Source organism: Glandiceps talaboti, chromosome 7, assembly GCF_964340395.1.
Source record: "Glandiceps talaboti chromosome 7, keGlaTala1.1, whole genome shotgun sequence".
Classification (NCBI taxonomy): domain Eukaryota; kingdom Metazoa; phylum Hemichordata; class Enteropneusta; family Spengelidae; genus Glandiceps; species Glandiceps talaboti.
This window is the reverse complement of record NC_135555.1, coordinates 16,430,804-16,458,078: the sequence shown is the minus strand read 5'-3', so window position 1 is coordinate 16,458,078 and position 27,275 is coordinate 16,430,804. Positions and strand designations below refer to the sequence as shown.

At 35.0% G+C, this 27,275-nt stretch overlaps 1 protein-coding gene across 1 annotated transcript; it reads right to left on the bottom strand.

Annotated features, from left to right (window-relative positions):
• On the bottom strand, window positions 1–27,020 carry LOC144437156 (dynein regulatory complex subunit 4-like). Its single transcript, XM_078126020.1, has 10 exons — window positions 26,953–27,020; window positions 24,903–25,022; window positions 23,383–23,580; window positions 22,470–22,676; window positions 21,635–21,895; window positions 20,762–20,929; window positions 19,851–19,937; window positions 19,305–19,514; window positions 9,473–9,538; window positions 1–1,045 (listed from the first exon to the last, which is right to left on the bottom strand). The coding sequence occupies exons 1-10, from the start codon at window positions 26,953–26,955 to the stop codon at window positions 896–898; spliced, it is 1,470 nt and encodes a 489-aa protein (XP_077982146.1). The 5' UTR covers window positions 26,956–27,020; the 3' UTR covers window positions 1–895.
• Window positions 27,021–27,275: the final 255 nt, after the last annotated feature.

Below are 27,275 nucleotides of genomic sequence, written 5' to 3'. Positions count from 1 at the left end.
AACAAATGTTCATCTTTATTCAGGGAGAGTCACCTTTCAACAATCAAAAGTTGCTTACATTTAAAACAAGAAATATCCCAAGAGTAAAAATCCACGCAAGTTACGGAAGGAAAATCCAGATGTGTAAACTTATCAATGGTGAGTTTGTATTCTGAACACAACTTCTACTAATATAATAATATATATACAGGTAGGTATTTGAACATCACATATTTCATACTAGTATAAATAGTATTTAAAATTTGTTTCATAAACTTGCACGCCCTGATTTTACAGCTTCTAATATTAGTATATGCAGGTGATTAACTATTTCGGGTTCTGGCTTTGTTATCCCGCAAACTGTACAAAAAAAAATTGATGGTTTTATATAATATCATAATATTTTTTATACCCTCATCTTTTCTTGTTTTGTAAGTTACCATTTCTCCTTCTGTTTCAGCTCAATTATTCGGCTTCAAGTTTGAGGGTATCAGTCTTTTTTTTAAAGTGTTATGTAAGAAGTGATTTACATCAAGAATGTATGGGTACAATATATAGGACGGATATGATTACAAAACACTAAAATCACAACAACAAAAAATCATGAAAAGATCAAGTTGGAGGAAAACTACTTTACTTGGAAATAAAAATGTACAAAGAATGATTTTCTAGCTTTTTTTCAAGTTTCAGTATTTACACTTTGGGGGAAAAAAATGCGGAATGTATTTTTCTTCAAAATTTGCTTTCAACAGCATTAAGTTCGAAAATAGATAAAACTGGGACAAAGCATAAGCTGAAATACAGGTTCTGTTTTTTTGGGGGTGTAAATTTGACAAAATATTTACTGCGGAAGGTGGACATCTAACTGTACAACTCCAAATGGGAAATCTTCATTATCATTTGGTACGGAATGTTCCTATGTTGGAGCTGCCACCAGCCCAGCGGGTCCCTGTCCTAGCTGCTGACCACCCACCGTACTCTCAAGAGGTTTGAAACCAAGCTCGTCTGTGGGCACACCGAACTGTTGTAGTTTGGACTCGTATGTACGCATCAAATCATTGTGAGCCTGTAATGGACGGAAAGAAAGAAAAACATTAACTTTTTTAGTGAACTGGGTCTTTAAGTCATCTCTTTTGAAAACTATCATCATATAAATAATCCTGGTCTATTTGAAATTCATGTACCTATTTTAAGTTATTAATTGCTACATGTCTCTTTTGACATACAAGTATGCTGGTCGTGAGAAGAGAACAATACACGGAAGCCTATGAGCAGGCAGAAGCGAGATAAGTATCAACATATTGCAGTATTGCTATAATCCTGCCCCTTTGTTAATAATATTCACAACTCTAAATAAGTCAAGGTCATCAAAGATTTGCTTACTTTTTTTTGTATTCGTACTAAAACTCTTAACACTAAAAGTGTCAAATGCGATTTATTTTTGAAGACTAAGGTGATATAAATACACGTATTAGTATACATGTATGTGAAATCCTACTCATTTGAAAATACTCTCGGATCCCCACCCCCTCATTTTTTGAGATTAAGATTAAATACAATATTTCAAAATAGCGGCAAAGCTTAAAGTATTAAGTGATGACTGACTTTTGAAAGTGAATCTTTTATACAAACTGGCTGAGCTTAAATAAATCTTAACACATTCCTGAATACAATTTCTATATTGATAATACATTAATTATAATCCATGGTAGATTTCCAGAAATATGTTCTCAAGGAAAATGAGCTCTTTTGATTTTCAGTTCACAATGACTTGCATTCAGTTAGGTACAGAATAATCAATGAAGAGTTCTTGAATTCTCTGGAATTTAACTTAGATTATATAGTACTTTGGTGATGACCCATTTTTCAGAATATTATAATTTGCTTTTGCTCCGTTTTATATTCATTTTCTACATAACCTACTCAAGGTCTCCTGTAAAACTTATGCACTATGTCTATCACATCAGTGTTCAAGATTACATCTAAGATTTAGACGCTTCAATTATGAAATTGGTTTTTATTTTTAGAACCAGTTATTTTCACTGGCGGAAATATCCAGATAGGCTTCTTGTTCTTAAACATATAATAATTTGAACCCACAGATGATATACGTGAACTGACAAGATGCAAATGTTAATCCTGTTGTTTTCCTTAGCCCTAAAAAAAAAAATTGTTTGGTTTCTGTTACCCAATCAACCTAGTTTTTCACTGCCGACCCTAACCTTTTTAAAAATGTATCCGAGAAAAAAATATATTAAAATCGCAATCTCGAAATAGTAGATGCGGAAACTGACATCAACTTAAAAGGACAATATAAAACTGTTCTTCCAATCTGTAATGGCTATACATCTGAAGAGAAGAAACCAGTAACACAGAGACCATATGGAAAACAACAGAAAACCTAACTACCTGAACTAGACACTCACATTTGACCCCCCCCCAAAAAAAAAAAACCCTACCAAACCTATTCTAAAATTGAGCTTAATCGGAACCATACAATTTTTATTTGTTAGGCCTCATAACTACATTAACCATGCACCAGACCCATCCAACTACATGTATCGTTAATATTTAATATACTGAAACTGTGGTGACGTAATAGTATATCAACCATATCAAATTTCCATCCACTATTTTTTCCTCATAATCAACATGATAATTATCAAACAATTTTCACATTTATTTTTTTGAACCAGTAGATGATATACATTCGAACTACATGAATATGCAATTTCGTATCCACTTTTTTCGCTTACTACCAACCCAGGAATATTCAAACAATTTTGAATTTTTTTTTTAAACAAAAAGATCATAAAATTAAACTATATGCAAATATTAATCAAGACTTTTCCTTATAACAGAAACGGCAAACATTCAAACGACGTTAACATTTAATTTTTTGAATCATTAGCTATATAGATCACATATACTTGAACCCACGATATGCAAATTTTTGTCCACTTATTCCTCATAATTAACACCACAAATACTATAATAACTTTGACATTTACTTTTTTGACACATCCAAGCTAACAAGATACAAATGTTCATTCACAGTTTTTCCCTTATGACAAACACCAGGAACATAAAAATAACTTTTAGTTTTTTGAGCCAGTAGATGACATACATGAACTAACATTATACTAATTTCTATCCCCCCCCCCCCCATAGTCAGCATCAGAAATATTGAAATAAACTTCGATATTTAATCATTTGAATCAGTAGATGAGAAAAGTGAATATGATCTAAAATCTTTACTTAAAGCTCTTTCCTTTTCAACCACTGCAATAATTATCCAAACATCTTCAATATATTTAATTTTTGAACAAGCAGATGCCATATTTGAACTCACTAGGTACACATTTTAACACAGTTATTTTCTTATAATTGACATTAGATATATCCAAATTACTGCAAAGATTAATGATTCTGATGAAATTTAATATAAATATGTACATTATGAGGAAATAAGTGGGCTTACATTTACATCGAATGATGGGAGTTATGTTTACACACTATCTAAACAATTTGACAAAAAAGACAACTAGAGAAAAAAAAATTTGATGACTCCCATCCTGTTAAGATTTCGAAATCTTAAAATGGCAAATAAGTGACTCCAGTTGCCAGATGGTTAATAACAGTGGGTCAAAAAAACCCCAAAAACAAATTTAATGCGGAGACTGAAATGTCATAGCATTTAAACGATAATTGTTGTAGGTTTTGTTCCCACTGAGTTCAGGCTGATACTTGGGGAAACTAAACAAGGTATGTGATATCTCCATTAAACAAATTCCATTTTGCTTAACTCCCACGCAGGATAGATTTCACCTAATGAATGTTCTTATGTCAGGGAAGAAAAGTGCGATGTATTACTGTTGAACTATCGTAGTGTATTTCTTAGGAAAAGGGAATACTGGGTTATTAAACTGCTTTATCAGAGTTCGGCTGAGAATATAGGTTTGTGGGATGTAACAGGAAGTTTTTCTTACAAATACAACAGTGATGTCATCGAATTCACTAACTTATACTTTTATCATAAAAAGGTATGTGTAATGCTGATAGTGAGTGTGTGTGTGTATCTCTCTCTCTCTCTCTCTCTCTCTCTCTCTCTCTCTCTTTCTCTCTCTCTCAATATACACACACATATATATATAACTTTACACTGAGGTTCTGTCTATAAATAATAATGTAGAGATCCATCAATGAAGAGGAGCTCAGTGTCTGAAAATGTGGGCTAGAAATGTATTGTTTACAGTATTATATTTATTAGACTTAATTCCAAGGTGTAAGGATGTTGTGTCATTACTCAGGGTTTCACGCTTCTTCTCCGATAATCAGATGACTATTAAATTGAGATTGTTAAGGTCCATATGTACTGTACATTTATTTTATAACAACGACTATACAGACACTTTACGTGTACATTATTATACTTTGACAATCTCAATTTAACAGTCATCTGGTGATTGCAAAAGAAGTGTGAAACTCCAAGTAACAACAGACTTATACCTTGGATTATATCTATTATGCTTCTAATAATTGCATTGAGCACTTTCTCTCAGCGAGACAAATGATATGAAAACATACAACCAGTTGTATATGGAGAGAGGAGAGAGTGTGGGAGTGTTCGATAGAGCGACATGATGAAAGACAGAGGGACAGCTACAGAGACAAAGAGGGAGTGAGAGACATTGGGACAGACTGTTAATCACAGACACATACCCTGTGGGGAAAAACCTCACATATTTTTTTAGTCTATGATTTACTGTGAGATTACAGAACAACGGTATCTCTAAGTATCTCTTTCACTGACCCATAAATAAAAATCCAAAGTACAACTGTCTGTACTAATTTATCTCATAATAAAGGCCTAACCATGCTTCTTTTAGTCTGTTTACAAGTCGACTTGACATCTATTAACCCTAACTGCTAACCACCCTATCTCTATTAAGACCTTGACTTGTTCCTAGGGCTCTGCATGGTAGGATCAGCCCATTTCATACAGAAATAGGGGTGAGGAGGTTAATTAACTGGAAGTCTGTCTCTCTGCATCAGTTAATAGTGGGAATAGAAACTATAATGAATGTTAACAGTTGGGTATAAATCTGTCTTAGCGTTTTGGTACTCGACAGGACTTTCTTATTTGAGAGCAGTTTCCACCAAGCTAAAAATTTCATTAACCTTTGGTGTGAACTTTGCTCGGAATACATGCTTCTTATATATATATACAAGTGTTTGAATGTTTATCTTACAGCAGAGTAAGTTCTATATTAACATAATTTCGTTCCGCAAGTTATATTTGAGAAGACTTTTAGATGTCATTCACCATTATTTTTCTTCGTTCAGCCAAGGAAAATATGAGTGACCTAAGGGGCCTTGTCACTACATGTCACTTGATGAGTAGTGACAACCATTAGGTTATAAGTATTTTCTGGCTGGACGAAGAAAAATATTGGTGAATAACATAATTATACAAGAATCAGTAATATCGAAGAAAAATCATGGGAAGTAATGGCAATTTTGAAAGTTTTGAATATTTCGAACACAGTAGAACTTCTGACATAGACACGCACTGTCGTTACATTGAATGACCAGGGTATACATTCTATATTTTTGGCTTATGCATGATATAAATATCAGTATCGGTTTATAAAAAATAAATGTTTGTGATAAGTTTACCACTGAGTAGCTCTCAGGTTATCTGCTGATAGTTACTTTACCTTCACATAAATAATATTATTTGAAAAATATGTGATTTTGTTAATTTTTTCAGGAACTATGTTATCTAAATGTTTGCATACTATAAATTCTTATGTCCTGGTGTGCTAAGACTCATTCACATGACATATTTTCAATATCGTGACTTTTCATCCCTGAAGACCTGATGACTGAGGTTGAAAGCTACGATTTACTCAAGCATTTTGGTGCAGGACACCAGACCTTTACATTACAAGCTGCTAGACTATGCTATAAAACCCCCTTTTACCTTCTACCAACTTATCACATCTTTACCGATCTAGTGTTATGGGATGTGAGATCAGTGAATCTGTGATAAGTTGGTAGAACAAGCGACCTATCGGTCAGAATAGCTCCGCTGTTTTTTTTTTAATTTAATTTTTTATTTTGGTGACATGTAGAAGTGGTTCAGGTCTTCAGCTCTTCGAGTCACTATGCAGTTTTGTTTTAGCGATGCAATAAAGTGGTTAGTGGTTTCATATGATGTCTCACTATAAAACACATTTTACACAGAAGTTGGTAATGTATTGTACTTTTATACCATAGTCACCATTTTATAACAAAAATCTACTCTTATGAAAAATTGCACAAAATCTCAGAAAAAAATGACTGGGAAATGCACACAAGAAAAAGAAAAAAAGAGGATTTTGAGGTTGGCTATAAGTAATTCCAGTGTCTTACAGCTGTAACCCTGGAAAATTTTAATGAAGAATGAAATAAACTAGGGATCTAAAATAATTTTGAGGCAATTTGAATTTCAATTTTCTAACAAATTTACAAAGTCAACAACATTCAACTTGTTCTAGTTGTGGTAGATATATATAGGGAAGAAATGTATTAATCGCCATCTTAGTTTCCGTACGGCGACAATCTCAAGTACCCGGAAGAGAGTCATTCTCAGCCATACGTTACAGTGGTAACACTCGTTCATGTTCGGTTACCTTTCACAAAGAAAACACAACGAAATGGTTGAAATGATCTTTTTTTAATTTCTTTTCATCACAACAACAAAATCTGCGTGATCAAAAGTGTTGTAAACTAAACCAGAAAGAATTATCGGACTGGCTAAACTTCCCGATGAACTGGAAGGTCCTACTACTTCCAAATCTCTCTCTATTGTCTATGTTCCAAGTAAGCCTCGATAGTACTATAGTACGTGAGAAAATCGTCTCAAACTAGCGATACAACTTTCAAAATATAACTTGACATGTCTTCATTTGTTAGAGTTATACAATTCAAGACGGGTTTTCACTCGAAAACAACAATTCTGTGAATAATGACACTCTGAACGCAGCGATTTCTCGGACGATGTTACCACTGTAACGTATGGCTGACAACGACTTGCTTCCGGGTTAGTCCCTCGTGCATACGGGTGGATTGTCGGCGATTAATACATACATGTACATCGTCTGATATTTTAATTCACAGTGTTTTTTGTGACCGGCGCCTGTCAGCAGACTCTGCCATTTTTTTCATCATTCCATTGTATTTAAACCTTGTACTTGACATTTCGCAATATTTATAATTCTCAACAAAATAACTCAACATGCCTCACTTCGCTCGTACTCAAAGCAGCCCCGCACGTAGTCCTGCTTGCATACAGAGGAATTCGGGACTCGATTCTGACAATTGTCCCTCCCCCTCCGGTGTTTAGAGTCAAGTCAGTAATACAGACTCGTGCACCCGAGGACTACATGTACCCCGCGCGGTATGATCACTGACACTGATGACATGATGAGAGAGAACCTTTTCGGATTTACATGTAAAACGGGGAAAGATACGCAAAACATAATGCAAAGTCTGAAGCCAAATTAAAGTTGTAATTATTTTAATTATTTTTACTTGCCAAATATTTGCATTTTGGAAAGGCAAGACACGTTCATGTCGTTTAACTTTACATGTGAACTGTCGGCCATATTTAAACTTCAACCGCATGCCTGGCATGCCCTTCCTTACGCAAGTTGTCTGAATTCTGGTTCACTGTCATTCCAAATTGCACGACAATATAGAATTAACCACAAGTTACATGTTATCTGAAAACATCACACTTTTATAGTGGGTCTGAAGTGTGATTTTAGTGAGTACTAAGAACGTCCTGTGTTGATACTCAAGATACTTGCTGTGGGAAATCGCTCGGTCGAATGAGGTCACCTTCAGCTTCTGGTCGAATCAGGATAGAGTATGCAAATGAGGATGTTGCGGATTGGCTGATAATGTAGAAGGGTGCAGAATTGGATTTGAAGTTTACAACCCTGTTTCGAACAAACGCTTGTCATTTGGGCGCCCAATGCGTAGAATTATGACTATAGCACATATTACATTGCTTGTTTGACGTCAATAGTGTCTTTTGAAAAGTGGCAGTTTACTTAAAGTCTCGTCGACTGATTTCCAATATGGCGTCGGTCATTATGCTCATTAACATATTCATTTTTTTTTCAAATTACAAAAAAAAAATCATAAAAAATAAAAATGAGGATGTGCTGACTTGAAATTAACAAATCTGAGTAAGCTACCCCCTGCGCATCAACACGCCAGATATCAAAGCAATCTAATAAGAGGTTTTCAAGGAGTTGATGAAAATGACATTTTATGAAAAAAAATCATAAAAAATTGAAAATGGCACAGATCAACTTGGCATGAACAAATCTGAATAGCCTCCCCCCAGGGAACATGCACACCAAATATCGAAGAATTCCGACTGTCACTTATGGAGTAGATAGTAAAAATATAAAAGTTTGACGGACACCTATGATTCACTCTACTCTCTATACCTCAATACCCACCTATACCTAAAGCTACGCTTTCAGCTTTCGCTGACAGCGGAGCTAAAAATTGGGAATTTTGTAGCATAGCCTAATGACGCATTATGTAACAAAGTACTAAGTTGTTTGTAAATATTTTCAAAACATTTCTCAATACAAACTGTAGTAATGTTAGAATGTACAGTGAACTCTTTGATCGACCAGAATCTATCTGTCACTGTAATACTGTATCAAACCTAACCCAGAGGAAGCTCTTCAATCACTTTGACAACTTTGAGGAGAATAATATAAACGATCGAGAAAATGGAGTACTTTTTGTCACCAGAGTTCAAATAAACAAACATGTATGTCAGAGAGTTTTGTAAGGTACCATAGAAAAGTGACAGTTTGTTGTGTTATCGCTCATTGTCAAAGATTATATGATAGGTGTCACCTGGTTTAGAAAAAGGGTCGGGGATATGTCTTTTAAGTATGAATTTTGACTGCTTGAATTTAGGTTATTTGACATCTTTCTAAAATATTTATGTGTATGTTTCTGTGTGTGAATTGAGCAAATCCACAGAACCGCACATTATTAAAATATTGAATTTAACTAAATGCACTTTTACCGTCTATTCTCATACAGAAAATAACAATATATAATTTATGTATGTTTGTGAATTTGGACTGACATGATTTAGGAAACCCAGTACTGGGAAGAGAAACATCATCATGGGTACAAAGTAAGAAGAATCAATTTATGTGTATATGAAAATAAATTTCCTATCAACTTTATGATTAAGTTTTAAAGTATCAGTCAGCAGTTGGACAAATTTAAAATCAAAGGTATTGATATTTTACTATTTTTTCAGGCACCAATATTGGCACCATTATTATTGCATTGCACTATACAATGTTACAGGTTACCCAGGACACGTGCCTGTCAATGGTGTGGTGCTAATAAAAAAAAATAAAAAAAAAATAAAAATAAAAAAATAAAAAAAGTTTCTTCTTACCTTGCATACTCTGGCTAATTCATACTGTAGATCCTTGATAGCGCTGTTCTTAGAGTCTAAGACATCCTGCAAATAATAAAAGATATGCACAGATGAATAAATAAGTAACTACTGGACATGCATATCATTATATTTCTACAAATTCATTATTCAAATTGCCCTCTGGTCAAGTAGGTAACGACTGCTTTATATCAACATACCATGGTATATCCATATTACACCAGAAGAGTACATGCTGAATATATTTAAATATACAGCTGGGGCTAATACCCTCATTTTGTTAATTTATGCACCCCTGTAAAACATGAATGGTTTCACCCAGCGCTACTTATGCAAACTATGGAACAGTCACCTACATTTTAACAGTCCTGACACACTTTCCATACTGGACATTCTGACCCGACATAGTTTTTCGTCATCACTATTTAGGGTTGTCAGCGATGACAAACAGAGCATGAAACAAGATAGCTTTTCTCTTAAATACCAGAGGATCTTTTTTACTCAGGAACTCAGAAACATGTATGTACAATTGTTGAATCTGCATGATATCAACTGATGAAATTTCCAATTCCAAAAATAAAATCCTTTAAAATCCAGGCCTTGTAAAGTTTACATACTCAAACATTTTGCATACGTAAATTGAAGTCATTGATGCGCCATCTCTAATCATAGGGGGCTTTATGAACTCGAATATGTATATTTCTGGGGGTGACACAACGAAGGACAGCCTGGCGGTAATCTGTCTTTGCAACGCTCTAAATCCGATGACATATGTATGTCTGGTATATTGAATGAATTGTATGCACAATCATAAGCCTTAAATCTAATGAATTTCAACCAATATCATTTACTTAGTTCTTGCCTATAACGTGTTCTATTGAATTACTCAATTTGCATCCTGCATTTTGATGTCGTGTCATGCAGACTAGATTTTCTTTTCATACCGAGAACATAATACAAGCGCTCTTTTAAAGCCATAATTATATAGATATTAATATATTCAGTATTCTGTTTACTTTGTTATATCTGGGGAGGCATATTTGAATAACAAAGAGATTTTTTATCTGACACGCCATATCTAGCTTATTTCTAAAAGTATTTATTAATATTGTTAATTAATTCACACCCTTTATTCTAATCTCTGTATGCATTATTAAAATGTTTGTATAGCAATGCATGTTATCACATATATTCTGATGTGTTCTATAATCAAATATGATGAAATATCGTTAATAGGATATGTGTATACAGCATTTTGTAAAAATATACATCAGTTACATATTATGGAATTCAAAATGTGAAGCAACAGTTACCCCCCCCCCCCCCCCAAAAAAAAAAAAAAAAAAAAAAAAAAAAAAAATTAAAATAAATAAAATTTGCATATTGTTACACAAACTGATGAACTGCATCTCAAAAAAACAACATCTGCCAGTGTTTTGATTTGATCTTGTCACTTGACCTTCAGGTTAACATTTAGGGTCATAACATCGGATGAAGTCATGCACATATTTGGTTAATGTCTGTATGACAATCAGATGCATTTTTAGTGAACACAACAACAAATGTCTCCTTTCTTTAGAGACACTGTAAGTACTGTGCTCTAGATGTAAATGAAGAAAATAGAGGATGGCTGTAGAATAGTGCGTCAACCCACCGGCTGTTCAATGAAGATATATGGCCTGGCACAGCCCCTGGGCAAATGGATTGCAGAGAGAAAGTGATATTCTGGTGCACTAGAAATGAAGACAACTAGAGCTAGCTGTATATATTGGGATTATATTGCAGATTGTAATGAAGCCCACATGTTAGGCACATGTTTTCAAACATCTATTTCAGCTCAGGAGCCCTAATTTTCGAGACTACTACGTTATGCATTTTAGACATAAATCACAGTCCATCACTTTGCTTCCATCAATTAGCATACATTGACCTTCTTTTATATTCATTCTTGGTGCTGTGTTATGTGTATTGAGTACTGAATTCAGCTTGATGTATTTAAACACACGCTATTCTGTGAATCTCCATAAATACATACATTGTAATACAAGTAATATTTCACCAACAATCCAAAGTTAGATCAAGTATACAGCAAACTGGTAAAAATGTCAGGGTGAACTTTTTAGCACTATTAACCTAAATTCAGTTCCAGGGGTAATTTAAAAGCTACTCTACACTGCATAAAAATATCTCTTCTCCTATTTCATACTGCTATGTATTAAATAATCAAGTGTGTTTGTTCCGCCGCATGAGGTCTGACTTCAGCCCTTAAAAAAAATGCATTAACCTATATATTTGCAACAAGATAGTTGGTCTCGTGAGTCCGTGTAATATTTGCTACTACTGTTAATTGTAGCTGTATACCATACTGTGCGTGTACTGGGAGGTTTTATTATATCACAGTGTCCTATTAAATTCTACCATGCATATACCCTGGCAAACCTTGAAAACGACTTAGCGTTGCAATTAATATGTACAGTTGAAAATTTTGACAGACTGACAATCATCATAATAGTAGAATATATGCTTTCAGATTTTCAACAGGATACTGTTATTTTCAAGTTTGTTTCCATTGTCATGACAACATTATGGATTGAGGACAAGTACATGACTGAATGAATTCTCTGTACAAAAAGTCACGCATCTATCTCAGCTAGCAGTTGATTACTCCACATTTTCATACCCAAGCGGGCATTCATTTTGAAGATAAACGCCCCCTTTTTTTGGAATGACCCTGCCAGGTGTGATCACTTGACCTCTCCAGGACACGACTGATAACCAACCCACTCAGCTATTTAAGAGTATTTTTTAGTCAAGTGAGGTTTTCCTGATTCCTATCTCAAATATCACTTGTATCCAAGCAACCACTGACAAGCCTTCAAAAACCAAATATATTTATAATGTAATATTGACAGGCCAACAACATAGTCTGACCGTGAGTAAATGGGGACTCCCCGTTCTGACAGGGCAACAGTTTTGTTGTAACACACATAAACTACAAAGCCCAGACATTTCGTAAACAAACTTAGGGTATTTCCATTAGGGCAGAGCATCTGTGATTTTTTAAAATGATTCTGAGTCACTACTGCTACATGATATGTCAAAATGTCATATTTAAATGATGTGGTGACAATCTTCCCACAGGGTAGCCTAGAAGGGATGCGGGCCTTAAGTAAAGCCCCTACTATGTTTTCTGAGCGAAGTTCAGAAAGTATAAATTCAACTTTTGGGTGATGTCAGTGTGGTTCTCAAGTCAAAACAATTCCTGCACTCCGGAAGCATTCACAAAACCAACATTTTGAAGCTCTAAATTTATTAGGGACCCCATGTAGCCCAGCATCTACAAATGTAGTCCCCTACACCATGGATGGAAGAGTTCTTACACACACACACACACACACACACACACACACACACACACACACACACACACACACACACAGTCAGACACACACACACAGACACACAGACAAAGACAGACACAGACAACCTTGCAGTTTGCAATGAACCAGATTGCATGTATTTGTAATGAACCTTATAATATAATTATTTAGACTAGCCAGGACATTTGCATAATTCAAGTGTTGAGAGTAAAAGTCTAACACCCCATACTGATATCCCACCAGTGATACACTGACTAGAGTTTAACCGGATGAAGATTACAGTTGCCATAGCAACAGAGTGTTTACTTCACTTCTTGCAATTAGCTGGGTCTGCTACCTGGGAGTCTATACAATTAGTAAAACCACAGGGTGTCTGACTCCCATATCTGCTTCTACACTTTATTTACCTAGGGCAATTTGCATTTAGTCTTCTGGTAAAATGAAGGACACTGTGATGTAGGATGTACTGTATACGCTTATTAACATAATTAATGAGAGAATCATTTGAATATAAGACATTGTTCATTTCACAATTGAAATATGTATCATGTAGAAACTCAAAGACGATTTACACATAGTTCTAGACAGTGGTTAATGAAAGTTCAAAGTGTCACTTTTCAGGGGTTTTTTTTTGATGAATTTTGCCCCATTGAAAAATATACCCAATCTTTGCATAACATGGTTCACTATATTCTGAATTAGTCTGATATCAAATCATCTCTAACTTAAAAAGAGGAGAATTATCAAAAGATTCAACACATCCACTACATACAGAATATGAATATCTCCCAAGTGGCCGTAGCCTCAGAGTACCACATAAACGTACAAACAGGTTTAAAGTTTACTTTCGTGCCAAGATCAATTCAACTCATAAATAACATGTCATCGCTGCTAAATGTATTTATTTGTATGTATTGTAATCTTTTACTTTTCATGGATTTTTTCATATTATTTGTCATTGAGTAAATGTAATCTATGTGGCTAGTATGCAGTTCTGGTCAATGCAAAGGAACTTTCATGTTTTTCATGATAAATAAAGTAATTATTATATTTATAATTATTATTATTAAGATTCGATGAAGGATAGCACAAGACTAATGTTGAATTATATCTCTACATTGTGGTGATGTCACTGTGTACACTGGCTTGTTGTCTGTGTGTAAACAGCCATGAAAGAGCTACTATAGTTTGTCAACTATTAAACTACACACATTTGTGGTATGCTAATGGATTTGATCACAAGGTCATCGTCCGTCATACAGGCTTCAGAGACAACAACAACGACAACATAACAGTCTCGAAAATAAGAATGAGTATGAAAACATCACTTCCAGTTATAGATACTGATGCATTTGAAGTTTTACCATCCCGTCACCACTATAGAATCCCAAAGACAAAAACACCAACAGAGCTAAAGAGTCATTCATTCTGAAAGCAATTTCCTTCCTGAACCGTGTCAGGAATGATAAGTAACGTATCCGTTCATTGTTTTAATATATCTGTCTGTGTTTTAATTTGTGGTTGTCTTTGAATTTTGACCGTACCTATTTGTGCACATTTCTTTGTATATTGTGACCTTGTTTTAAAATATTTTTTTCACGTATGGTTTTATTCTCTACTGTCGCACAAAGAATTGTCCATGTTGGGATATAAATAAAGATAATTAGAGGTTACTCCTCAATATTTTTTCTTTTCTTTCAGCCGAGGAAAATACGAGTGACCCATGATGCTTTTGTCACTATGAGTCGCTAGATGAGTAGTGACACCCCTTAGTTTAAGGTCACAAGTATTTTCCGGCTGAATGAAGACAAATATTGGAGAATAACATAATTATACCAGTGCCAGTAATACAAAAGGAAAAAAAAAAAAAAAAATCGGGGGGGGGGGGGGGGGGAAGTAATGGCAATATTGAAGGTTTTGACTCATATTTCGAACACAACAGAGTTAGTGACGCACTGAGACACATATTTTGAGAAACATTATAAAGTATACATCAACAAGAAATCAAATTCCGGGTATGTAAGGAAAATGAGGTAAAAACATTCGGATTGATCAGAAGGATAAGAAGTGTGAAATACATATCAAATGAATGGGATTCCGGGGATTTCAAAATAGATGAAAAAAGATACTAAATACACCCCTGGCTGGATTAATGCCATAGGAAAATATCAACAAGGGAGGCAATGTACTTTATATGTTAATGACATGAAAGGAACAATGTCTTATATTCAAATGACTCATATTATGTTAATGGGCTTTATAATACAAATCTATTTACAATGTATTTCCTGTACAGAACAGTGCAGTACAGCTGATAAGCTCAAATTAGCTATGGTGGCGAAAATGTTAGTGTGTAATATTTCCTCTGCGGTTTTCTATTATTAGGGTGTGTTTTTTTTCTTCTATTATTGGGGTAGGTACGACTTCGGTTGACATTTTAGCAGATAGGATCTTGTAAAGGCAGGTAGCTATGATGTGAGTCATAGATAAAGAGGTAAAAAATGACTCCAAACTGATAAGAGGTTTTTTTTTTCAGATAAATAATTTTTTTTTTTGGTGGCGCAAACACAGCAGGAAAGAGAATGATTTATACACATCTACTTATGGAGGGCAAAGGACCAACAAACTCAAACAAATCAAAATGTGAATAATATATACATGCATTGATGATCGTATTTGTATGACTTACAAAATATTGCAATGTTTCTGTGTGATTTCCGGACTCAAATTTAACGCACACAGGTTTGCTAGTCATATTTGTGGACTGCTTCAACTACAGTTTTCTATTGATTTCCACTGGTTTTAACAGACTATACCACCTTAGATGTCTAGATACATTGTTTAGTAGTCTACGTGCCCTGGACTACTGCTAATTGGGTAGTCTAGATACAATGTTTAGTAGTGTATGTGTCCTGGACTACTGCTATAATGTGGTAGTCCTGATACAATGTTTAGTAGTCTATGTGCCCTGGACTACTGCTAATGTGGTAGTCTAGATACAATATTTAGTAGTCTATGTACCCTGGACTACTGCTAACGTGGTAGTCCAGATACAATGTTTAGTAGTCTATGTACCCTGGACTACTGCTAATTTGGTAGTCTAGATATAATGTTTAGTAGTCTATGTACCCTGGACTACTGCTAATTTGGTAGTCTAGATACAATGTTTAGTAGTCTATGTGTCCTGGACTACTGCTAATTTGGTAGTCTAGATACAATATTTAGTAGTCTATGTGCCCTGGACTGTAGCTAGCTACAACCAGTAACACTGAAGTAAAGCACTTCCCCTATGTGCTACACTCGTTTATAGCATTCATATGTGTAAAAGTATACTGTTTCAATTGGTTTATTTACAAGCCCAGCATGTGGCCTTTCTAATGTGGTCAATTAGCAAATGAAACTGTATACTTTAACACTTGATATGGATGCTATAAATGATTGTGGTACATACAGAAAACACTTTACTTTGGTGTTATGGGTTGTATTAAATTTTGAATCCAGGATTTCAATATTGAAATCCTTTAATGAAAATTATAAAATTTCACACGCGTCCAATATTACTGAGGATAGGACTCAAAAAATGATACAGTGTATTTTTATGACCGAACATTAAAAAGCAAGTGACACAATTGAAAATTGAATGAAGAGTTGTTTTTCGAATGTGACTTAAACCATATTGTATATATAGTGACCTGTATTGCATCAGATAACATGCAGTCGATGACTGTGTGTATTATTGTTCACGCTTCAACAATTATTTTTTTTGACTCATTTTTGCAGTAAAAATCAAGTAAAATTCATCTATTAAGGTAACATTAATTATGTCCAACCAGTGTATTAATTTAGTAAAAGAATTAGCATTAAAAAAGAAATCTATGTGCTGCTATGCAGTACAGTGTGCCCCAATTTGACGCATAACTGATGCATACAATTCTAGTGACTGCACCAAACTTTGGTGTTCCCCTATCTCTTACTATATATGGTGACTCACAGGAAATGCCAATTCTATCATACTGATCAAAATTAGGCTATCATTAGAGGGCACACTGGTGACATATATAAGTAAAGATTATAGTTGTAGATTAACACTGTCTACTTTCCCACGCCAAACTACCGATACTACCCGGTATTACTATCCAATGTGTTGATAAATCGAGTATTACACCCTCAAAGCCAAAGTGATGTACTAGTGAGTCGTACTTTCTTTGTAATCCACTAAAATCTGGTGTTCCCAAATCTCAATTGTATGCCACCACGTTGAGAAAAACCCATATTGAATCATTTCGAACCCCAGCAATGTTTGTCATTTCATAGTGTATGCCCTGACATGCAGTGAGTGAGCCCTCTATGTCAATTAGGTGCATTGCATGATGTACAGCAATAATTTCTTGTCAATAATGTGACTAACCAAATTGGGTGTTCTGCTATATCTCTTCCAATGCAAGTCACAAAAAAACCCACACTTTTTATCTTTTGTTGAACAATTGCCAGGCTGCCATAACAAAAATGTTGTCTTCCATTACAGCCCCCCCCCCCTCCCCCACTCCTGTAGTAGGTTTGTATATACCCCAGTATCACAATATCAACCCCACCCCTACAACTGACCTCTGTACAATCTTAATAATTATGCACCCAATCTCAAACAATCTAGCTCGAGTCGTGTCCCCCATGTTCATTTCACTTACCATATTTACAATATTCATATCCTACCCATAACTTTAGAAACTGATAACCATTGCATCATATTTTCTGTGAGGGTCAACATAGTTCAAACTATGTATAGTAATGCACAAAAGGTTGTGAATGACATGATACCTATTTCATCATTTTTTTTTTTGCAAATGACAAATATGTCATCATCCTAAATAAATTGTGTGTACCATATTTTATATCTCAATTGTTCTATTTTGTCACTTTTCAATGTAACATAAGGGTGGTTCAACTTTAAAGTATTTGTGCAAAACAATTTATTGGCAGTTACAATTGAAGACTGAGCCCATAAAACTACAATCAAGTAAGGACTTAGGTCAAAATATTTTATTTGTAATGCAGAGGTTTTTTATTCATGATGTATATAATATAGGAGAATGAATGAATGGTTGTACATGGATGTTCATGGACTCACTGTGGGTTCATAGTACTATGTTACACAAAGGAAAATTTCAATTCACAGACAGTGACTCACAGGGATGTACTATGGTACAATGGACTGTCATCACGTGTCTTGCCCATATGCATGATATATTATGCACACATATGTTATAGTTTTCCTAGACTAGAAATTTGTAGCAACTTAAACCCTTTTGTACAATTTTCGTACGAATCTTTGGATGTAAAATGAGCAGGGAAACATGGTATAGATTAGAGCCAGTACAGTAGCTGCAGATATAATAACACATTTTCTTTATCTTGCAGTACTTTACCAATTACTTTTTTAGTATTTCTCTACTGACGACTTGTATAGTGTATTTCTGCCTACTTTTTTCATACAATCTCCAACGCAACATATCCAAAAATTTAGTTATGCCTCCAGGGAAATGGTTGCCTAGTTTTGTCAAAATCCATTCTACTGTAATGATATTAATTATGAAGTGTTTCCTTTGTACACAGTTCTTATCATCTCAACACATGATGATGATGTGAACTTTATTACTCCATCATTCAGATAGGAAAACCATGACGATTCGAAGCAGAGATCTTTTTCGGTTATGATCATTTCATCTTCAGAAATCAACACAGAAAAAAGATATTGAAGAATTGGTAGTACAGTAGACATATAGACGAGAATTCTCATTTCTTGAAACAAAATTTCACCATCTTTGCATGTCATCAAATTAATAATAATTTGATTACTTCATCAAAAACCACGACTGCCAAAACATGCAAATTACTATATGTATGCATGAGGAAAAGTTGACCCTCTTATATGCTATTTTGACCCTATAGGTCAAATGCCATAGGTGGTACATGTACCAAAATTTAGTAGTACATGTATAGTGGTAAAGATTTTCCTGATGCTAAGTTACTTTGATTCCAGACATAATTGTTATAATTAAATTTGTGTGATTTTTATACATACAGGTACTGGTTTGTGGTCTCAACTATTCTATCGCAAGGTAACTCTCACGAGTATGAAGAAGCAAAAGTTGCTAACAAAGTATGATTTAACACCTTTGTAACTTTGTAAGTCTTATAGTAGAATGAAGTTTTGTATACAGTATTAAACGTTGTAAGGTTCGTTTACATCTGCATTGAACTATACAACTTTTTGTGTTCTTCGATCGCTCTATATTCATTGTACGTTTATTCTCCTCCTCATGTGCGATATTTGTTCATTATTGAAGTCTGTCAAAAGAAGTCCAAACATCTCCTTGTTGTCGCCTCTATTTACTGACCCGGTCACAAGTGAAAGATAAACAGCACTACAATGAGACAAGAGTAAAGTGACTTACCTCCAGTTTTCTTGTGACAACTGTAAGTGCTGTTGGATCTAGGTTAGATGCTGATAAGACTTCGTTCAACTGTGCTTCTTTCTTTTCTAGTGTGTCAGCGAGTGCTGTTAGTTTCTTCTCAAGAAGTAGGTTCTTGAAATTGCTCTTCTGTTGCACCTCATGGATAGCTTTGACAAACTTGGCATACAAATCATCACGCTCCTTTTGCAGCTATATATAGATAAATAAAGAACAAAAATTGAAATTAGCTTCACTGAAATTTTCTAACCAAACCAAACCATAACTGTCATTCCAGTTATCAATCTTATAACATTTAGTTCCAAATCCAACTTTTGAAATCCTCAAAAGGTCTGTATTGTTGTACAAATGACATTAAAAATCAAATGGAAGAGAATATTTGGCTCCAGTACACTATTAATTGTGACTGTGAGCAGAGTAGAAACAAACGCTGTCACAACACTGCCCTCTATAGCTTACCCAATTATTCTTTTGTTTTATTTTGTAACACTTGAGGGCAGTATACTACTACACTATATGATATCTCACCTGTTCAAATCTCTGCTCCAACACTTCATGTTCCCATTGAAGGTCTTTGTAATCTTGGTCCATGACCCTGAGACGTGCCTTTGCACTCTACAACAACAACAAATTCAAACGTTAAAGTGTGTCAGAGAACATAATAATATGTGAGAAATTTCATTTTGGGGCAAAAAAAAAGGTAACCTGTAAATTCTAATTCTAGTGTAATACTCTGTGAAAAGGGAAATGACTATGGGGGTGGGGGTGGGAGTAACTTTCGTATATGTACAATATAAAACAAGATATGAAATAATCAGAAATAACAGATGAAGCTGTTCGGTACATGTATATATATGAAACACTTGCAGAATGAAAATACTATACCTTTGAATACAATTGTATCTACTAAGATTACCATACAATGGTGTAAGCTGAGAGAAGCAATTATGCCATTCTGGCAAGTCAGAGCACATATTTTTCAACTGAAGCAATGAAATATGGAACTCTGGCATCTTCCATCGTACTTTTCAATATTTTACAGAAATTATAAATATTCATGAGCAATGGCATCATGGCAATCCAACGGGTACGTTTTGGAGCGATTCGTAAGGAGGCCCTGTGGTTTACAACAACATTGAATTATGCAGATTCGTGGTCCCTTCACTTGACTTAGAATCGATTTTTATTTTCACAAACACTAAAACTGGGCAAAAGCCTAAAAGGCACGTACGTGGTTGATATCTCGTTTAGGATCTGGATTTTAGTGGAGCCATGTTATTACTAGCATCAGCCATTGAACACCAATCCTTGAGGGCTCCCTTTGTTTTTTTTATAGTATGACGTAACTGGCTTAAAAGAAGAGTTGCTTTGCATTAGCAAAGGGGAGGGGCGTGGAAGAGGAGGGGGGGGGGGGCATTACTTTGTGATATTTGACTCACAGCTAAAGATGCTTTGTCTTTGTCATAATTAGCTAGTTGTCGTTGAAGTTCTGCTACTTCTTCTCTGGCCTTCTCTAATGGTTCTTTTAGTCTCCTATTTTCAGCCTGGATTTCATTCATTTGTTTCTCCATCCTCTCTTCCTTCTTCTTCATTTCTTCCACTTGTTCCTAGCAAATTGAAAAAAAATATATAGGAATGAATGTTTTTAATATGTAGTAATGAGTGATTGACAGTAATATTATCAGTATGATTATTCTGACATGTTAGGGGTATACGTACTACACTTAGCAGTGGTCAAGACAGGAATAATTTACTATAATTATGTCATAGCGGCATTGTATGAACACACATATTTGACATACAATCTTTCTCATTATGATTTCATTATTAAATACTCAATGTACAAACATACAAGATGTTTCACTACAACCCACTAACAACTGCACGCAAAACAGATTACCAAATGAAATTTGTACTCTCATGCCCCCCCCCCCCCATAAATAATCACATGTGACAAGAAACCTAACTTTTTTTTCTTCAACTATTTTTTTGTGTCAAGGATTTTAATAGCTCCCAGTGATTTTTTAAACAGACAAATACACAGGTAAATACAACCACACAGCCACTCATTTCTACAGACATCCATTCAAGTTTTAGGCTATGTGACAGAGCTATAATATTACATGCTTGCTATCACGTCACAGTGGAACTATCAAGGCTTTTCCACTCAGACAATCATCTATCCCAAGTCACCCAGGCCCAGCAATACATAGCATCTGCAAGTGCCATGTGAATAATCAACCCTGACTGTTCAAGTCATTACTTTAAGAGATCCACCCAAAGTTGCACTTATAAAAAGAAAGCTAACTTACCTTGAGTGAATTAATAAGTGCCAAGTTATTAAGTGTAATATCATTATAATAATTCTTGATATCACTAAATGCCTTCTCATGATTTTTCATCAAAGTGTTGATTTGACCGTTCTTTCTTTCTTCAATTTCATGAATTTCTGTTTTCCTCCTCAGCTCCAGTTCATCTCTCAACATTCTCATCTTCTTCTCGTACTTGGCTTCAATTTCACGGGCCTCCCTCTCAAAGTCGTTGCGAAGCTGTGTCACCTCCTCATCTTGTTTCTATGTATAACAAATTCAAGTTCAGTGTCATTATTGTAAATGGAAGACTGACTCTTCTGGGAGATGCATAATATGGTTTCTATCTACTCTACCTTGATACCATTTTCTGCAAAACGTCTTTCAGGGTTCACCCCACAAAATGATAGAGAGTCGCAGGATGTTTCACAAAAATAGTACAATTTGATGCAAATTAAAAATGAACAAAGCCCAGTATGATTTTATCCTAGCTACAATTTTTCATGCTTAGGGAACCCAGAAAAAGTCATTTTCACCAACCCTGCATTGTGTGACCTCTTGAAATTAGAGTTATAAAAATTGGTAAGCTGACTTACATTTGTAGAAGAGGCTTGCTGTATACAAGGGTGAGGTATAATGCGAAATACACAAATGCTAGGAGTTTCTTTGATCTCACAACAGGCCTTTCGTTGAAAGAATACTTCAGAAATATTTTGCTTAAACAGTTTTGATTCTAAATTTTATATTTTATATCTTATTTCACAATGGTTCCTGCGTATTACTGAAATCATTTTATTTCAAATCTAAAAATAAATTTTCGATAAAGTTGCGTACTCACCATTTTCAAATTCTTGACAACGTCTTCATGTGAAAGTTCGTGTTCTTTTAGCGTTACTTTGAGACTGCGCTTATCTTTTCTCAAATCAGATTCATTGCCTCTGTGTTCGTCTTGCGCCAGTTTCAAAGCAACAGCACTTTCTGCTTTGAGTTCTGAAATATTATTCTGGTGTTCATACAGCAAATGTTTGACTTTCTGTTTGTAGACCTGTAAGAGAGAGAGAGTAATAGTTTTTTTGTTTTTGTTAGAGAAGTCTTTTAAAAAGTCATTAATTTTCATTAAAAATTTTTTCTTCTTACAAATACATTATTTTTTCTTGTTTTCTATGTAAGTAGTTGTACTTGCTGTGTGTGTATGTAACATGGCTCATCATGCTAAAAACTAGGATTTCTCATGACTCACCACCAGATGTATAGCATGGAATTGGGGAATATTACATTTTTGTTTATCAGACACAAGAAATTGCTGTGCATGGTGCCACCAGTGAAGCATCAAATTAAAGGCACACAGCTTGTGATCAAATCTATCAACATTCCACAACCAACAACACTACATGCATTGCTCCTAAATCTTCCATTTGGTGGAATTTTAGCATAAGGCCCTTGGCAATTCATACTCTGTTCAAGTACATGAAATGTAGTTTACCGCATACTGGGTTCACTATTCTTATGGTGTTGGTGAAATTGTCCTCAAGTTTCATTTAAATGATAAGTAACATGTTGTTGGTACATACAAACACAAACTAACCTAAGGTAAGTAGCAATTCAAAAGGTCAAAGTTGACTCAATCTAGTTATTCAAAAGGTCAACATTGAACTAATCTGACAGCTATCCAAAAGGTCAAAGCTGAACTAATCTTTCTGCTATCCAAAAGGTCAAAGTTAAGTCAATCTCATTACTATTCAAAAACCAACCTTAATTTCAACTTGATGTCTTTCCTCTGCGTCTTCCATCTCTCTGTCTTTGTTTCGGAGTTCAGCCCTGCTTTCCTCAAGTTGTCTCTTAGTGATCTCCCAGAATGTATTCACTTTATCTCTCTCCAACTGAAAGTAGTTTCTCTCTTCTCTCTCACGATCTAATTCTTCACGTAACCTGACAATATGCTCCTCAAGCTACACAAAAAAACAGAAAGAAGAACATGTAAGTTGTAAGGTATTGAAGATACTGGTACAACAGATGGTAAAAAGACTGCAGATTGGTAGACCCCAGAGTTAATTATATGCAATTACAAATACAACAACAAGCTAGTGAGTCAGAAAGTATAGACCCATACAGGGCTTGAAGTTAACTCTCTTTTTTTTTGGTAGTTCTAGTGGACTACCCGTAACCGATTTCAGAAATTGGTAGTCCAAGGATGGTGACCAATAGTCCTATATTTCTGAACTGAAAATAGAGTTCCTCTATTGGAAATATGTATGCTATTAAAAGACTTTCATATCAGTAAATCTCCCAGCCTTTAAACCATCCCATAATCAATACTACATAGCAGCCTGAGTGGGCTACCAGCTGCAAATTATGGTAGCCCCATGACAAGAATTGGTAGTCTGTGGATACAGGACTACTGTTAATTTTGAACTCGTAGAACTTAGAAGGACTCTAAGACTTTCTACTGTAGACTGAGCCAATAGACTCATAGAAAATCCTATAATTTGTATTGCTGACAGGGCCACTATATTGAGATTCAGCTAGGTATTCTTCAAATCTCAGATGGATGGACCCCCAAAATACAATGACATATATGAACCCAAGCTCTTTTTTTTTCTTGGGGGGGGGGGGGGGAGTGTTAATAGAATGTATGGACCCTGGTCCTGCCACAGCTACATATACATCTTTTTAACGGTACTTGATCCTGATGAGGGCAGTATACTGAAAGGTGTGTTATTGTATTGTAAACACTCTTGTTAATTGCTCATTGCCAGCAATGATTGCACCACTACATACATATAGTGGACACTGAACACATTGCTTGCACCAAGTGAATTCTACAGCTTGGAAAAAAATAAGGTGGCAATACAGGTCAGCATAAAATGATAAAACAGTCTATCATTAAAGGGGCACAAGCTGAGTTTACATCTTGTTTTTTTGGCATATAGTTTATGCTGCATATTTATAAGATTACTCATAGTATTGTACTTACTGGAGTACACTTAGCCACAACTTGCAATTAACTGAACTCAAACCAAGTATCAAGAATTAGATATAATTTATAAAGGATCCATAGATATAATAATTCATCATACATATCGAAAAATGTTCAAGAAATCTATGCAATCATCTGTTTTCATAACAACAGAAGACAAGTGCAATGTTATAGAAAGCATACATAGACATTAAAATCAGTTTATAAAATCAACTGAGGTTGATATAATGTACACATTTTTCACTCAGCTTCTGTCACTTTGAAGGGATCCTTATATACAAAAGTTCAACTTACTTGCTCTTTACTCATCTCTTCTGTTGAAATGCCATCAATAACTGTTGGGGTTTTAGACTTCGCTGACTTCTTTTTTCCTTTACCCTTCTTCCCTTTCCCACTCTTCTTCTTTTTGGGCGGCTAGAGAAATGGAAATAACAGTTGACATTTTTGTTATTCTCCTTCTATATTTATAAATATTTATATATTTATGAATAGTGTGAATAATTCTCGGTACCTGCAACAGCATTTTAACTCATCCTAGAGGGGTCAAAATAGAACAAGAAGGTTGACTTCTTCTCACATGTGCCTATAGTAACGCATGTGAAGCACGTGGAGTGGACGTTATGGTGTCTGTCAACCAAGAAACCGAATGTTCATTATTTTTATGATGCGCCTAGGTAGTAATATTTTATTGCAGGTACCAAGAATTCTCAGTTAGGATTGTTGTACTGTAAGGAAAAGATTTGTAAATAGTGAACAGTATAAATCATGTTCTAAAGACTTCTACACATATCATTTTCAAATGTGATTGTCTCACACATGACAGTACAAGGGTTTATCTTGTTCATACTCCTTCAGAACAAATCTAAGTTGTCATGATACACAGAAATGAGACTATTTTCTAAATCTGTGCACAGCCTATTTGAAAATGATGTTATACACCATGTATACAATATACATTGTATATATAATAATATATTAACATGTACATGTATTCAATTTACCAACTACTGGTATAAGTCTCCAGGCATTATTGTAGTAACTGGTCGTTTTGGCACCTGACCATTTCGGCGTCGTCCCTAGACTTTTCAGCACCACTTACTTACTACCCAAGACATTTTTACCTACCTACCTACCCAAGATGGTTAAGTTACCATGTAGGTTAGTTTATGAAAGAAGGACCACAACATTTAATTAATAGTGCCGATTTGTCTTGGGAAGTGACATGCAGAATCATCTTGGTATGGGGCGCTGAAACATCTTGGGGCACTAGTGCTGAAATGACTAGGGCCAAAACAGTCAGGTGCCAAAACATCTAGAATGCCATTACAGCGCAGCATGAAAATATTTTTTGGGCACTTGTGTACCACTTCACATAATGGGGGTGAATAGCACAACATGTAAATTTTTCACTATCCGGAATATTTTTTATTGAATTGAATATTTTTGATATAATTATAATGATGACAATTGAGTTATCTTTAGTAACAACACATGTGTATTGTGTTACATGTTGTACACATTACGAATGTTATCTTGTGTTGCCACTTTTATTCTACATGTATCATGTAGTTGTGTAATTGGTACCTGTGGCACCACAAGTACACTGTAGGTAAAATATACCTTAGTTTGGTGCTTCCACTGGTATTTTATTGCAGTTCCTCACCAAAATGATAATACATGGTATGGGAATTCATACAAGTTTAGTAAGATTCACTCAGTCTGTCTGACATTCCAAAATCTTAGCAACTTGAACAACATAAATATACTTGTCTGTACAAACGACCTTTTCGAAAAATGGTGATTTTTTTTTTTAATGTGACGTGTTCCCTCTTTATTAGATTTTTAGTGAATATATTTTACATTCGCATACTTTTATTTTGAAGGGAGGGTAGATCTATATTTTGGAGACAATTGGTTAATCAACGACTCGATGTATCGTATCGATGCAGTGTCCATCGTCGACTCACTCAGTCAATGCCAATGACAACAAAATATGCCATTGAAATATATGCAAGCAACGGTGAAAAAATGCAAAAATACAAGAATGTACAGTTACGAAAATTTACCAGTTAAAAAGTGTGATTCCTTTAATAGTAGCAAAAAATAGCTGTTGTCGTTACATTCCAAAATGTTTGTAAACATACCAAACTTCAGCTGGTAACTACACACACGTATGGTCGCCGCCATCTTTGAATGGAAAATGTACACTCAAGTTTGTTTCGATACAAGACAAATTTAGTCAGATATTGCACATTCTGTGCTAAACCATGAGGATATTTCATTAGTTTATGAACCTCTTTCACGCCAGTTTACACATCTTCCAAAATTAAGATAAAATACTTACCATTTTGGCTAGTTTTCGGGACAGTCACTCACTAGCTATGGGTCTATCGAACGCTTGGTAACACAATGGCGAACGTTGTTTTGGAAACGAGATGTCAACACAGTACCCGGATGAACACTGACGTCACAGTACTTTTTTCTCTCCATATTTTACCATTGGGGGCGCTCTTTACCAAGACTCAATACCCAGGATCGGATCTGCCCCATGGAAAAAGAAGCCCCGCCGGCCAAAGTTATGTAAATGTTGTCGTTCTATTTTGTCAATATAATTTCTTGGAATAAGTGTAGTATTTTACTGAGAGTTTTAATTATATTTCAGCAAGT

Bases quoted from the DNA above. Each gene is read 5' to 3' on its own strand.
- LOC144437156 (XM_078126020.1), bottom strand. The intron at 9,539-19,304 runs GTAAGTCACTTT...TATTATTTGCAG, and splicing joins TTGTCACAAGAAAACTGGAG to GATGTCTTAGACTCTAAGAA. The intron at 1,046-9,472 runs GTAAGAAGAAAC...CGTCCATTACAG, and splicing joins AATTAGCCAGAGTATGCAAG to GCTCACAATGATTTGATGCG.